General features: G+C 35.9%; 2 protein-coding genes across 2 annotated transcripts; both read left to right on the forward strand.

Annotated features, from left to right (window-relative positions):
- Positions 1–550: 550 nt before the first annotated feature.
- On the forward strand, positions 551–5,166 carry LOC114745411 (nodulation protein H-like). Its single transcript, XM_028933565.1, has 6 exons — positions 551–865; positions 1,201–1,433; positions 1,518–1,776; positions 3,914–4,093; positions 4,282–4,437; positions 4,603–5,166. Exons 1-6 carry the CDS (start codon positions 836–838, stop codon positions 4,774–4,776), a joined length of 1,032 nt encoding a protein of 343 aa, XP_028789398.1. The 5' UTR covers positions 551–835; the 3' UTR covers positions 4,777–5,166.
- Positions 5,167–7,411: 2,245 nt separating this feature from the next.
- Positions 7,412–11,982, forward strand: LOC114745413 (polyadenylate-binding protein RBP47B-like). The gene is made up of 6 exons (XM_028933566.1): positions 7,412–7,936; positions 9,312–9,792; positions 10,561–10,643; positions 10,795–10,925; positions 11,153–11,249; positions 11,630–11,982. The coding sequence occupies exons 1-6, from the start codon at positions 7,586–7,588 to the stop codon at positions 11,696–11,698; spliced, it is 1,212 nt and encodes a 403-aa protein (XP_028789399.1). The 5' UTR covers positions 7,412–7,585; the 3' UTR covers positions 11,699–11,982.
- The last annotated feature ends 740 nt before the right edge of the window (positions 11,983–12,722 follow it).

Consider the following 12,722-nt stretch of genomic DNA (forward strand, 5'->3'; position numbering starts at 1 on the left):
TTTAAATTAATTAACTTTATATTAAAATTTAAAATGATATTTATTGCCGACTTCGATTCTTGTCATGTTTCTCTGTTAATCCCCCCACTAGGAAAAATTAAGGCAAATAATCACCATGATTAAAAGTGTAGCTAAAGTATAAAATGATTAGTTAAATTTAATATTGGGTAATAATTTTGACTTTGATCTCACTCATTGAAAAGTCCTCACATCAAAAGAAATCAATATGTTCTATAAAAAAAAAAAAGAAATCAATATGGATAAATAATTTCAAAAGCATAATAAAGGCCTAAAAAGTTAAGAAACACAGGTCAAGGTCCAACAACTTCTGAAGACATTTTATATAATTGAATGGGCTCTCACTTTATTAACCCGATAAATAAATTATGGGAATTAACGGTATTTATTTATTTTCTTAATTCTTAATTCATAATTTCTTGATTCTCAATGCCACTCGGGTGTCGTTTCACGTGGCACTGTGTCATTATTTCACGTCGTTTTGCTTTGGCCTCCCTGCACTTTACTTTGCTGGAGCCTCTGCCGAAGGAGAGAGCAACATGATGGAGAAGATTAGTGTGTGGACTGTCAACAAATAAAGAAAGCGCAGGACAGCGTGCAACGTTCGGAGCATCTAATCATTTTGTTCTTCACGAGGAAAAGCTTATAGCCATCAAGGAACCTCTTTTGGCTTTGCTTTTCCTTCAATCTTCGTGGGTTTTGCAGCAATCAGAGCTGAAATGCTTTAGGAAGAGAAAAGTAAGAAAATTCAAAGCTAGTTTTCGCAGCTGCTTCCAATGCCTTTTCAATCGCTTTCTTTGTGAATGCACCAGCAGCCATGGCTGACGATCTTTCTTCCTTCGCTAAGGTTAGTCTCACTCCACCATGTGCTGTACTGTTGTCCCTTTGCCTTTGAATCTTCCAAAATCTGAGGCAAAATATTCTGTATGATCATTAATTTTTTTTTTATTTCATGGGGTTCCATGTGACATTGTTCGATCTGGTTGTTTAATAAATTGGAACGGGTATGTACAAATTGAAGCTCCTTCTTGACCTGTGATTGGATGGTTTCCTGAGGTTTTACTGGCATCTGACTAGCCCAGTAACTCCATTGTTGTGCTAAATCAACTGAGTTGAAGCCCACATGTAGTTGTTTATATTTTGGTTGTAAACTGAATAAAATATTGTATTTTATGATTCCAGGACATTTTTCTCTTAAAGACTTTCAAGAAGTCAACAATTGCATGGAGGATGGTCGTATTGGTCTTGGCAATGATCTGTGGGGTGTATATATGTTCAATTTGTCTAAAGCAGGCTGGTGTTCAAACCGAGGCTGGAATTTTACATATCCAAACGGAAAGGGCATGCCCGGAACCTATCATTGAACCTTGGGAAATCCCTTACGTGCACTACCCAAAACCCAAAACTTATAGCAGGTAAATTACTGCTAAGGAATTGGATTTAGTTCCTGAATCTGCTTGGATCTTACGTACATTGCTTATTTGGTGTGCCGTTGTTAGGGCTGAATGTGCTTGCAATCCTGTCCGGAACTTTGCCATTTTGTCAATGCAGAGATCTGGGAGTGGATGGTTTGAGACTTTTCTTAACAGCCATGTTAATATAAGCTCAAATGGAGAGATTTTCTCTGTTAAAGTGAGAAGAAGTAATATCTCAACAATTGTGGAAACTCTGGACAAAGTTTATAATCTAGATTGGTTCAGCAGTGCTTCCAAAAACGAGTGCACAGCTGCAGTTGGCTTGAAGTGGATGCTTAATCAGGTATTGCTTGTTTTATTTGTGTATGTCCTTTGGTGTTATTAATATTTGGTTTCATTCACAATCATCTTTGCTATACTTTTTTTTCTCCTGGCGTATGAATGCTGACTATCATCTTGACGGGGGTGGTCTTCCTAAACTGGTATGCCGTTAGAAGGTCTTTATGTAAAAGTAATGAAGTACGGATTGCTTGGCAGTCAGTACTCAGTATCACATGAAAGTGATGAATTATGGTACTTTGTAAAATTTGTAATGGATGTAAACATGCTTCATATTTGCTTTCATTCAGTAAGTGCTGGAGGAATCGTCTAAGATGGTGCAATGTTTTTGTTACGCACCGTCATTGACTATATCTCAAGAAAGAAGTGTTGTATCTTCAGTGAAAATCTGAGAGGGAAGCTAAATCCTTTTAAGTATTCTGGTAATGAATTAAAATAAAGTTAAAGATTCTGACCTTCCAAAGCGGATGGATACGTGGGGCTTTAGAATGCAACCTGTGATTTTCTGCAAGAAGAATCAAACAAATTCTCTCACACACATCATAGTAGTGATGGATAATAGGAAAAGAACTGGGGTGCAACTTAGCAGTTGTACTGTTGACATTGGATGCTGAACAGTGAGCTATTCATGGGAGGGTAAGAGTATAGACATGGCTTGGGTCTTGAGCTCCTTAGTTGAGCTTGTAGAACAAGGCGCAACTTAGGTATTGTAGTGTCCAATTTTGAAGGCTTTGAAGCATCATTTCACTTGGTGTGATTTTGGAATTAACCACGAGTGCAGCTAGGATTCTTGCTGGTTCAATTTTGGAGATGTAATTTGGTCAAACATTATGTGTAACAGGACAAACAAATGACCACAAACGGAATGGGACAGAAAATGAAAAATTGAAAGTAGACAGGTCTGTGTAAGTTTTGAAAATAAATTTGAAGTGGAGGTTCTCCTAGTACATAATTCTGAAATTCAAGACAAAGACACCAAGACTCTACATCTACATATATAAACGAAAACTGACTCATGAACTGATCCTAAATGTGGCAGAAAGGTAGCACAGGCACTGATAACTTCCTAAGCACAGCACTAACACGACACTGACATAATGTGCTCAAACATGCCAAAACGTGAAAGGAACGCTCAAACAGAACCATCAATAACTTCAAGTAACTTCTGGCCTCCTTTGTCGTGTTCTGTCCTCATCAACCATATCAGCACGGTTGTGCCTTCTCATATAGGTTCTCAAGGGATGAGTTGGCAGTCATCTGTCAAATATTCAAAGAAAATTCGTATGTTTTACTCATCATATTGTGGTAAAGGTTGACCAAAATGTGAGGCTGTTCATTTATGCAGTAAAATACTGTAACATAACATGGGTGGGAAGGGTAGCAGGGGGTAGAAACTGAGAAGTATGGAGACTACGGTTTTCTGATATCTTTTCTCAGTCCGGACATAAGTGGGAAAAGTAGTAAAGATAATTGTAAATGATGTTAGAACTATTCTGAAAGAGGTGGCAAACAAACATTTATTTTTGATGAAGGTTAGGATTTTTTTTATATATTCCATTGAATCTTACAACGAAGAAAATGAATGCCAAATGATTCAAATCCTCAGAGTCAGATAGAGGGTTAACATGAAAGTTGACTCTCTATGGCAGATCTAGTTGCACATGGACACTTTATATTTCCTTGTCTAATAGCGTCAGTCTCTGTATCCATACTTTTGTCTGAGCTCGGAAGAAAGCTGAAGAGTGCAAAGTATTAGAAATTTTAAGTTTTTTTCCTGCAAAGTTGGTTGATGAAGAAAGCTCAATATTTGAATAGGCAAAACTAGATGTCCTCTGCTTCGGTTAATTCATTTTAGTGAAAAAAATGATCTTATTCTGTTCTCATTTTTTCATTTGAGGCTTTTTATTCAATTTAACATTGATGCGCTTTTTCTTTTTCATTTTGCTTTCATTTCATGTTATTTTAAGTCAGATCTTAATTTTACATCAGTTGACCCTTGTCCTGCCCATATTTGTTTTTGTGTTCACTGAAAAGATGATATAGTTCAAATGCCTGATATGCTATTTTTAACTTCTGCTCCGTGCATACTTCATTGGAGAGTGTAATGAATTTGGGATATCATACTTTTGTAATCTTCACAGGGATTGATGCAGCATCATGAACAGATAGTGCATTACTTCAGAACACACGGTGTTTCAGTCATATTTCTTTTCCGAAGGAATCTTCTACGTCGAATGGTTTCTGTACTTGCAAATCAATATGATAGGGATGCTAAGTTGTTAAATGGGACTCACAAGTCTCACGTTCATTCGCCCCATGAGGTCTCTCTCTCCTCCCCGTGGATGCTTATCTTGATATATTTTCTTGTGTGCTTCATATGTGAAGTTGAATATCTGAGGTTGTGCATGTTGACAAAGGTCTTCTTTAGACGCAACTAAAGTCAGTTGTGTGTTTTCCTACCCAAAATATTTGTTCTGTCATGTTGTCGATTTCTGACAGTGGTTTACAGGCAGAGATACTTGCGCAATACAAGCCCACAATCAATACGACATTGCTGATATCCAATCTGAACCAAGTGAATGGAACCGCCACTAAGGCTTTGGAATATTTCAAGAGCACCAGGCACATTATCATGTACTATGAAGATGTTGTCAAAAACAACACTGTAAGTCGTACTACATATGATGCGAAAAAAGATCAAACCAACTAATAACTAAAACAACTCCTTTGAGTTCATCTTCTTTTGTATACTTAGACGGATTAGTATTATCAATTCATGATTTTTTTAACTACCCTATTAACCATTAATATTCTTTCTTTCTGGTTTCAGAAATTAACGGATGTTCAAGATTTTCTCAAAGTCCCTCGAAGAGATTTGACGAGCCGTCAGGTGAAGATACATAAAGGACCAATATCAGGTCAAGTTGAAAATTGGAACGATGTGAGGAATACACTCACTGGGACACCATACGAGACCTTCCTTCATGCAGATTATAGCAAGTAAGCTTCCTCCATCCAAGAATACAGCAAGGTGCTAGGAATGTACATAGCTCATCTGGTTCTGTTTGCCTAATTGCCTTCATCTCTGAAACTTTAGTCACAAGTTGCTCCAGGAGCCAACAGGATGGATAATCGCCCTGTTCGAAATTTTGGCCAAGGCTCTTTCAATTTTTTGTTGTTGCCAGTTTCAATCCCATTCCGCTCCCCTAATCCAATTTGATTCATTCTTTATAGCCCCTCTCTGTCTATCTTTTAGTTTTGATAGTTGACACTAGCAGTTGAGCTGTCAAGATAAGTTGTTATTTAAATTTGCAGAATTTCTGTAAAGTCAGTTTTTTCCTTAATGAGTACATAGATGTTGAAGAAACAACTCTAAGTGAATATACAAATAGGAGAAACATGAACAGAGGACATTAAATACTAGGTAAGGGAGATTATGTGGTTGCGTTTCTGTATATTTTCGTGAAGGCAAGCTCATCGAGCAAACTTCTGAAATTTTTTGAGAGTTTAGTACGAGTTCTTTAATGTGGGAGATTTTTGGGAACATATTTCATGACACAATAAACTCGTAGGTGTGAGTGTGTGTGTGATGTCTAGTGGGCCTCTTTTGCTACATGTGTATTTCTCTTTTTATTAAAGCCAACATAGAAGTTTTGTTCTTGGCCAAATAAGTATTACCTCAAGTTTTAATTATAAGATCTCGTTTATAGTCTGCAATCACGGTTTTATAAATAGAACCGAAGGTAGTATATATGAGAAGATGGAAAGAAAGAAAGAAGTGTGGAATGTTCATGTAATTCTGGTTAAATAGGAAGCTTCATCTCATATGGCACTTGATGAAAAGGGACTCAATCTTCCCAGAATAAACATCCGAGTCCCCGTTTTATCTTTTGGATGGTGTTATGAAGAAAGTCAAAATTGACACGTGAGGGAAGAAAAGACAACTACTACAATTCAATTGTTCCAACGTTGACCACAATATGCATGCATTTGGTGGCTTCATTATTGTGATAACCACCGCCTTGGCGGTGTAAAATGAGATCCAGTTGAGTAATTTGAGAAGATTATGAAAGTTACTGAATTATTTAATATCTAATTATAACATATATTATATAATTTTTCTAACATAGTTATGTGTATTATTAGATTGTATATCAATTTATAAATGAGACAAATTTTTAATCTATTTAAATTATTCAACTATTTTTTATATCAAACATAGTTGGTAGTATTATGATAAAAATCTAAAAGCCATTCTTGTCTTCACATTACACCATGCTTTGCATATGCCCATTTCTATTCAACGTTCCCTAACATTTGACTTTGACCTCATCTGCTTTTTCATTCCCTTGTTCAAAGTTCACCACAAGATTAATTAAATTTAATACCGTGAATTAGATTCTAAATTAAATATTTAAACAAGGGGAAAATAAATTTGGTTTGTTTAATGCCATATAGGATACAAAGAGACATGGATTATTAAACATGCCTTAAAGATCATAATTAATTACCTTGATGCTTCCACAGATGATATAGTAAACAACGTACTTAACCTATCCAAAATTAGTTGCCGTAAATTGAAGATTTATTATTAATTATTGCAAAAGTAATGCCCAATTAAGTTCATGCATTAGACTGGATATCCTCCAAGAAAAAACAAGCAGAAACAGAGATAAAGATGAGATTATTCACTTGTTATTATCACTTACAACGAACTTCGCTCTTTAATTATTTTTATTAATCTCTTCATTTGCTCTCTTTTAGACATTCGAAGAGGATCTCTGAGTTTGTTCATGCATGCATCGTTAATTCTTAATGTTTGTTTATTAATTAGGGTCACTTACATAACAACATCTAGACTTTAGGCTTTTCTGCCAGTTCGTTATGATTTACTATGGCTTTATTTTTATTTTTATTTTGGGTAAGAGACAGTTCTAAATATAAAACGTTAATTTGTTTTATCATTTAAACTTATAATTTTTTTAAAATTATTCTTACTGATTATATATATTAATGAGCTCTAATTAAGAGGTAAATCTAATTCACATGGTTAACCAATTTTTTTTAATATCTATAAATTAGTTATTTAATTTTTATATATGTTCCGAGTATTTGTTCTTTTATGAGCAGCTATCAAAAGAATAGTTACTTATCTGCCCAAATTATATATTTTTTAATTTTTAAAATCCGAAAATTATGAGTTTAGATTAAACTTTAAAGAGAGTATGATAATTTAAAAGGAAAAAAAAGCTAATATACTTATCCTCATATACTTAGGTGCTGATCAGATCAAGATATATAAATTCTTTAGAAAAAAAATCTCGTTACTAATATCATCATACCTTTAAGATCCGCTTACATTAATTTGATTGGATAAAAATAAAAGAATAATATTTTAGGAAATTATGAAGAATAAAAAATTAATAACAGTGGAGATAACGGGAGGATAATAACGGAAGCGGTGGGGAAGCACCCAGAAACGCCGGAGAGCCGTCGATTCCTTGAGGTGGGTCCCACACAGAGGGCCACGTGAAAAGAGACGGCAAGGCGACGTTATAACCGAGGCGTAACCGAGCGAGATCCAACCTGTAATACAGGAATACTAGCGTGTGCGCCCCTCACAGACCCAGACCCAAACCCAAACCCAAACCCAAGCAACACACAATCGCCCCTCCCCCCTCCTCTCTCTTCCTTCTCTCTCATCTCGCGGGTAGCAACTTCCATTGTCGGAGACGGGAAGGTGAAGAGAGGGAGACAGAGACGAAGAGTTACGGACACAGAAAGCAACTAAGGAGACGCAAAAGTTGAACCTTATGGCTCAGCCAACTTCCGACGCCGCCGATCTGAATCACCAGCCGCAGCAGCAGCCGCAGCAGTGGACGCAGCCGCATCAGTATCCCCAACAATGGATGAGCATGCAGTATCCAGCTTCGGCTATGGCGATGATGCAGCACCAGATGATGATGTATCCGCCGCATTATATCCCTTACGTTCACCAATATTATCAGCCGCCATACCACCACCCCCACTTGAAACAGCCGCCGCCACAGCAGCACCACCACCAGCAAGGTTCCAACGATGAGATCAGGACGATCTGGCTCGGTGACCTGCATCATTGGATGGACGAGAACTACCTAAATAGCTGCTTTGCTCACACAGGCGAGGTGTCGCCACCTCTCCCTCTCTTGCTCTATTTTTCGTCCCTTGGCCAACCTCTCCCCCTTGCTCTATATGTCGCCTTTTACGCTAATTATATGTTATGCTTCATTGCAATTTATGGAAGACTGGGTTTGAATACAATTAATTGGCTCTATGTTAAATATTCTTAGAAGTTAGAAGGCATATCTTAACCGTTTGTAACTTAGAGAAAGGAAGGAATACGACTAGAGTGGTATCTTCATGTGCTTGCTTGTTTATAATATTATGTTTCATAAAAATTTGATTTTGTAACTAAGGAAACAAACCTTTCCAGATAATTTAAATATTTCAGTCTGTAGCCATGAGTTTTGACATGTGGTACGGGATAGTTTTCTATCATTGTGAAACCCATTGGTTTCTCTACTGTATTAAAAACAATCAATCATGTTTAAACTGTGAACTGAGCTTTCTAATGAGTTCACTGGTTCTTTGTTTAGATACCGCACTGTACTTTTTCTTATTGGACTCTCATAGTGAGTCATACATTACTTAAAATGACCTTCCCTTTCTATCTCTGTCGTATAACGAGAAATGCATTAATTGACCTGGCTCTTAGCCCTATCATCAGCAATCATCTTGTGAGCTTACCTCAAGTTTAGTTCATTGAAAACTTAACTTCTGGCTTGGGCTTTCTTCACAACGTAAATGAACGGGCTGATGATTAATGTATGCATCGCAGGGTGAATCAACTTTTGAATTCACGAGCATTAGACAATCCATTCTTGAGCATGTCTTTTGACCTTAGTAAGCTTGAGCTCAAGTGATGCATACGTGAATCAAGCCTGGTGAGACTTGGCACCCCTATCATTTTAATTGATCACACCCCATTTTGTTGTTGCTACCCTAGGAAGACACTACTGACTGCATTCAAGCAGACCTCAGTCTTGTTGATATTATGTATGACAACTTTAGGAATATTATCCCAAGTTTTTGGATGGAATTGTTATCGGTTTATTGGACCTGTTTGTATAGTTAAGATCTATTCATTTTTCAACTGTGGAAGATGGGCGGGCTATCTGCTCTGACGCTCATTGAGTTACTCTTACCTTTTTAGTAAAAATGTTGACGTGGGTTTATTAGGAAGATACGCTAGTTGGTTCATGATGAGACTTTGCTAAATGTTTTTCCCTAACATGCCTCTTTTGGTTTAGATTTATGAGTCCGTGACACTATCAAGTGCTAAGCTAACATTGTGTAAGAATTTTCAACTATTGATCCTAGTGTTCTGTTTGGCTTTCAAAATGCTTCTGTGCAGTTAACGTAGTTCTGTTTTCTGTTGATTTGAATCTGAGATTAATGTGTTTCAACAGCTGTAATTATGCAAAGCTTGTGTGTTTACAGGTATATTCAGTGAAGGTTATACGCAACAAGCAAACTGGTCAGTCTGAGGGATATGGATTTGTTGAGTTTTGTACGCGGGTAACAGCTGAGAAAGTTTTACAGAACTACAATGGTACTATGATGCCGAATACAGATCAGCTGTTTCGCCTAAATTGGGCTGCTTTCAGTTCGGGTGATAGGCGATCTGATGCTAGTTCAGATTACTCTATATTTGTTGGGGACTTGGCTGTAGATGTTACTGATGCTATGCTACAGGAAACCTTTGCAAGCAGATATTCATCTGTTAAGGGAGCAAAAGTTGTTATTGATTCGAGCACTGGCCGGTCAAAAGGTTATGGTTTTGTTAGGTTTGCTGATGAAAATGAGAGATCCAGGGCCCTGACTGAAATGAATGGTCAATATTGTTCAAGTAGGCCAATGCGAATAAGTATTGCAACTCCCAAGAAATCATTCGGACATCAACAACATTACTCTTCACAAGGTTTGTAATGATGCACTTATTGTAAATGGACTGAACTATACTCTGTTAAGTATTTTTATTTCTGTAGTGCAACCGATATTAATGCACTTCACTCCTGCATTTGTAATGATATCCTCCTTTATAGGAATTAGAATTCTTATGAATTGATGTCATGTGGTTCTTATGTATGCTGTAATTCTAACAAGTAAATTCTATTTTACCGCCTTTCTAGGTATCTCTATTTTTGCTTTTTATCCTTTCTAAACTTTTTCATCTTAATTTTGCTGGTATTGTGCTTATTCTTCACTAAGCTAATCAAATACTAATGTATTTGCTTCATCTTCTAATGCTAGGAGTTATTGTGACTCAAATATTTTTAATTATCGACTATTTAATTAGTGTGACTTGGTAAGCTAAGTAGGATCTATTCAAAACAGTTATGGCTTATAGATTTATGCTTATAGTAAATGTCTCTCTCTCTCTCTCTGTTTTTTTTAAATACGCTCATAAATTTGTTGAGACTTCTTTTTTTCCTTTTATATGGTTGTGTTTTTATCCTGGAAAACCTTTATTCCCATGCCTAAATTATAATTTCTGTTTCTCGTACACCTCAAATTTTTATTATGTCTAGGAACTTGTCACAATTGGGAAAGTCCTCAGAATTAATTTAGTAAAGAGGATTTAAATTCCTGCTTTAGTTCATTATTTTTGTTTTTAGTTGCTAGATGCGTTGTTTCCGGTGCCAAAATGTTGGTTATGATTTCAAATTTGATTTTGATATTTTATCAGCTGTGGTGTTGGCTAATGGATATTCTTCTAATGGTGCCATGGCCCAAGGTTCCCAGTCTGAAGGGGACTCTTTTAACACAACTGTGAGTAAGATCTTTTTTTTTTTTTTTTTTTTTTTGCTTGTAAAAAAAAAAATGTAATAATTGTTATTGTTTCGCCAGCTTCTTGTTGTTGTAATTGTCATTGCCTTGCTCTCTGTACACATCAGTAACTCATCTATTTTATATAACGTAGATATTTGTTGGAGGGCTTGATTCTGACATCAGTGATGAAGATCTTAGACAACCATTTTTGCAGTATGGTGAGGTTGTCTCTGTAAAGATACCAGTTGGAAAGGGGTGTGGTTTTGTTCAATTTGCTAACAGGTACTCCTGTGGTGTCCCATAACATAGTTTATAACTTCAACCCCGGTTCCCAGTAGTCCAAAATTTAAAATGTGCACATATGCATGTGAATTTGTGTCAACCTGTTATAATTTTGAATCATATGATTGATAACTGCTGTAAATAATGCCATCATTGCCAGTATTATATACATATATATTTTTTGGCTGAATTAGCCATTCAATTATGTCTTTTGCTGTCTGTTACAGAAAGAATGCAGAAGAGGCAATTCAGGCGTTGAATGGGACAGTAATAGGGAAGCAGACTGTGCGTCTTTCTTGGGGTCGCAGTCCAGGAAACAAGCATGTAAGATGTTGGAATTCAGTTCTGTCTTGTAGTTATTTTGCCTTTGCCTGTCAGTTGGGCCTATTGATAAGAACGTCACTCTCTTGTCAATCATGTTAAGTTTGACATTTTACGCATCAAATTATGTCATTTCCATTTTTTTTTTCCATTTAAAAGGAGTATAGACATCATTAACCGTCTATCTTCTTCCAGTTTGCTTTTTAGCTGCAAGCTTTCTCTATTTGCAGGTTCTATTGTTAAAATGTGTCTGAAGAGTTGTAAATTAGCAACCCAATTGGAATTTTTGTTCTAGAAAAAGTTTAAAAAAAACTTTTTAAGGCTCAAATTTTTTACCCGTAAATCCATTTCTTGTTTTACTTATTGGGTTGGAGATTTCACAGTGGAGGTCGGATTCCAATGGAGGTCACCATGGAGGACAAGGTTATGGCGTAAGACAGCATCAGGCATGAAAATGCAAGCTGTTGCTTAAGTGCAGGGGGCTTTACAGCGGTGATGTAACAATTGCAAATCCAGGCAGAAGTCAAAATTGAAGTAGGATGAATTTCATCGCCCTTTTACCAGAGCTGCAGCATGCTGAATTTTGTAGCTGGTTAATATTGGTGTGAGAGATTCTTAAGATTGTATTAATATCTTGTTTGAAATTTTGAAGTGTGCTTGAACATATGTAGTAGCATTATTTAGTTTGGATTCTTTATCATTATCAATTTAATTATCATCATCATCATTATTATTAACCCCTGATGATTTACTGAGGTGGAAACAAAGTAAGTACTAGGTGCTCCTTTCGGTCTTATTTATAAACTTTGAATATGGGTGTTTATAAACTTCAAATTTCGGGGAGAGAGGTGTAGGTCATTTTGTAAGTTTTAATTTAAAATTTATTTTAATATTTAATGCAAAATTTCTAATTTTATGTTTAATTATTGTCTTTCATTTATCATACTCTCTTTATCATGTGTTTCCGCACATTTTTTTTTCTTTTATTTTTTTTTCATTTGTTATGAAAGCATACTTAAAAATAAAACTATATTTCTAACTTCTTTATTATTTTAAATTAATTTTAACTAACAGTTTGTTGATTGTGAATTAGTTATTTGAACTTTCTAATAAAAAGGGAGGGGAGTATTTGAGGAGTATTATTTCACGATATTACTAAGATAGTCTTGATTGTACTGCAATTTGTACGTGCTAGAGTTTAGTATGAACGACGAGGTGCACAAGGGAGGCAGAACACAGAATCTGGGCTCCTCTAACTTCAAGACTCCTCAACAAGACAAGTAGAGAGGAGCCTATCTTTGAAGGGCCAGGTGGAAGGCCTAAAAGCCCTTTTTCCCTGAAACCTGGGGCTATTGGGTTCCCAGTTTTATGTATTTTTACTTATTATCTCTCATATATTTGTTTACAAATAAGTATATAATTAAAAAATTTGTATATATTTTATGTATTTATTATTTTTAATTAAATTTAACTAAC

Source organism: Neltuma alba, unplaced genomic scaffold (genome assembly GCF_004799145.2).
Source record: "Neltuma alba isolate B1F8T4 unplaced genomic scaffold, ASM479914v2 tig00004665_pilon, whole genome shotgun sequence".
In the NCBI taxonomy this organism is placed as follows: Eukaryota; Viridiplantae; Streptophyta; class Magnoliopsida; order Fabales; family Fabaceae; genus Neltuma; species Neltuma alba.

Bases quoted from the DNA above. Each gene is read 5' to 3' on its own strand.
- LOC114745411 (XM_028933565.1), top strand. From the start codon at position 836: ATGGCTGACGATCTTTCTTCCTTCGCTAAG. The intron at 4,094-4,281 runs GTCTCTCTCTCC...AGTGGTTTACAG, and splicing joins ACGTTCATTCGCCCCATGAG to GCAGAGATACTTGCGCAATA. The intron at 4,438-4,602 runs GTAAGTCGTACT...TTCTGGTTTCAG, and splicing joins ATGTTGTCAAAAACAACACT to AAATTAACGGATGTTCAAGA.
- LOC114745413 (XM_028933566.1), top strand. From the start codon at position 7,586: ATGGCTCAGCCAACTTCCGACGCCGCCGATCTGAATCACCAGCCGCAG. The intron at 10,926-11,152 runs GTACTCCTGTGG...TGTCTGTTACAG, and splicing joins TTTGTTCAATTTGCTAACAG to AAAGAATGCAGAAGAGGCAA. The intron at 11,250-11,629 runs GTAAGATGTTGG...GAGATTTCACAG, and splicing joins GCAGTCCAGGAAACAAGCAT to TGGAGGTCGGATTCCAATGG.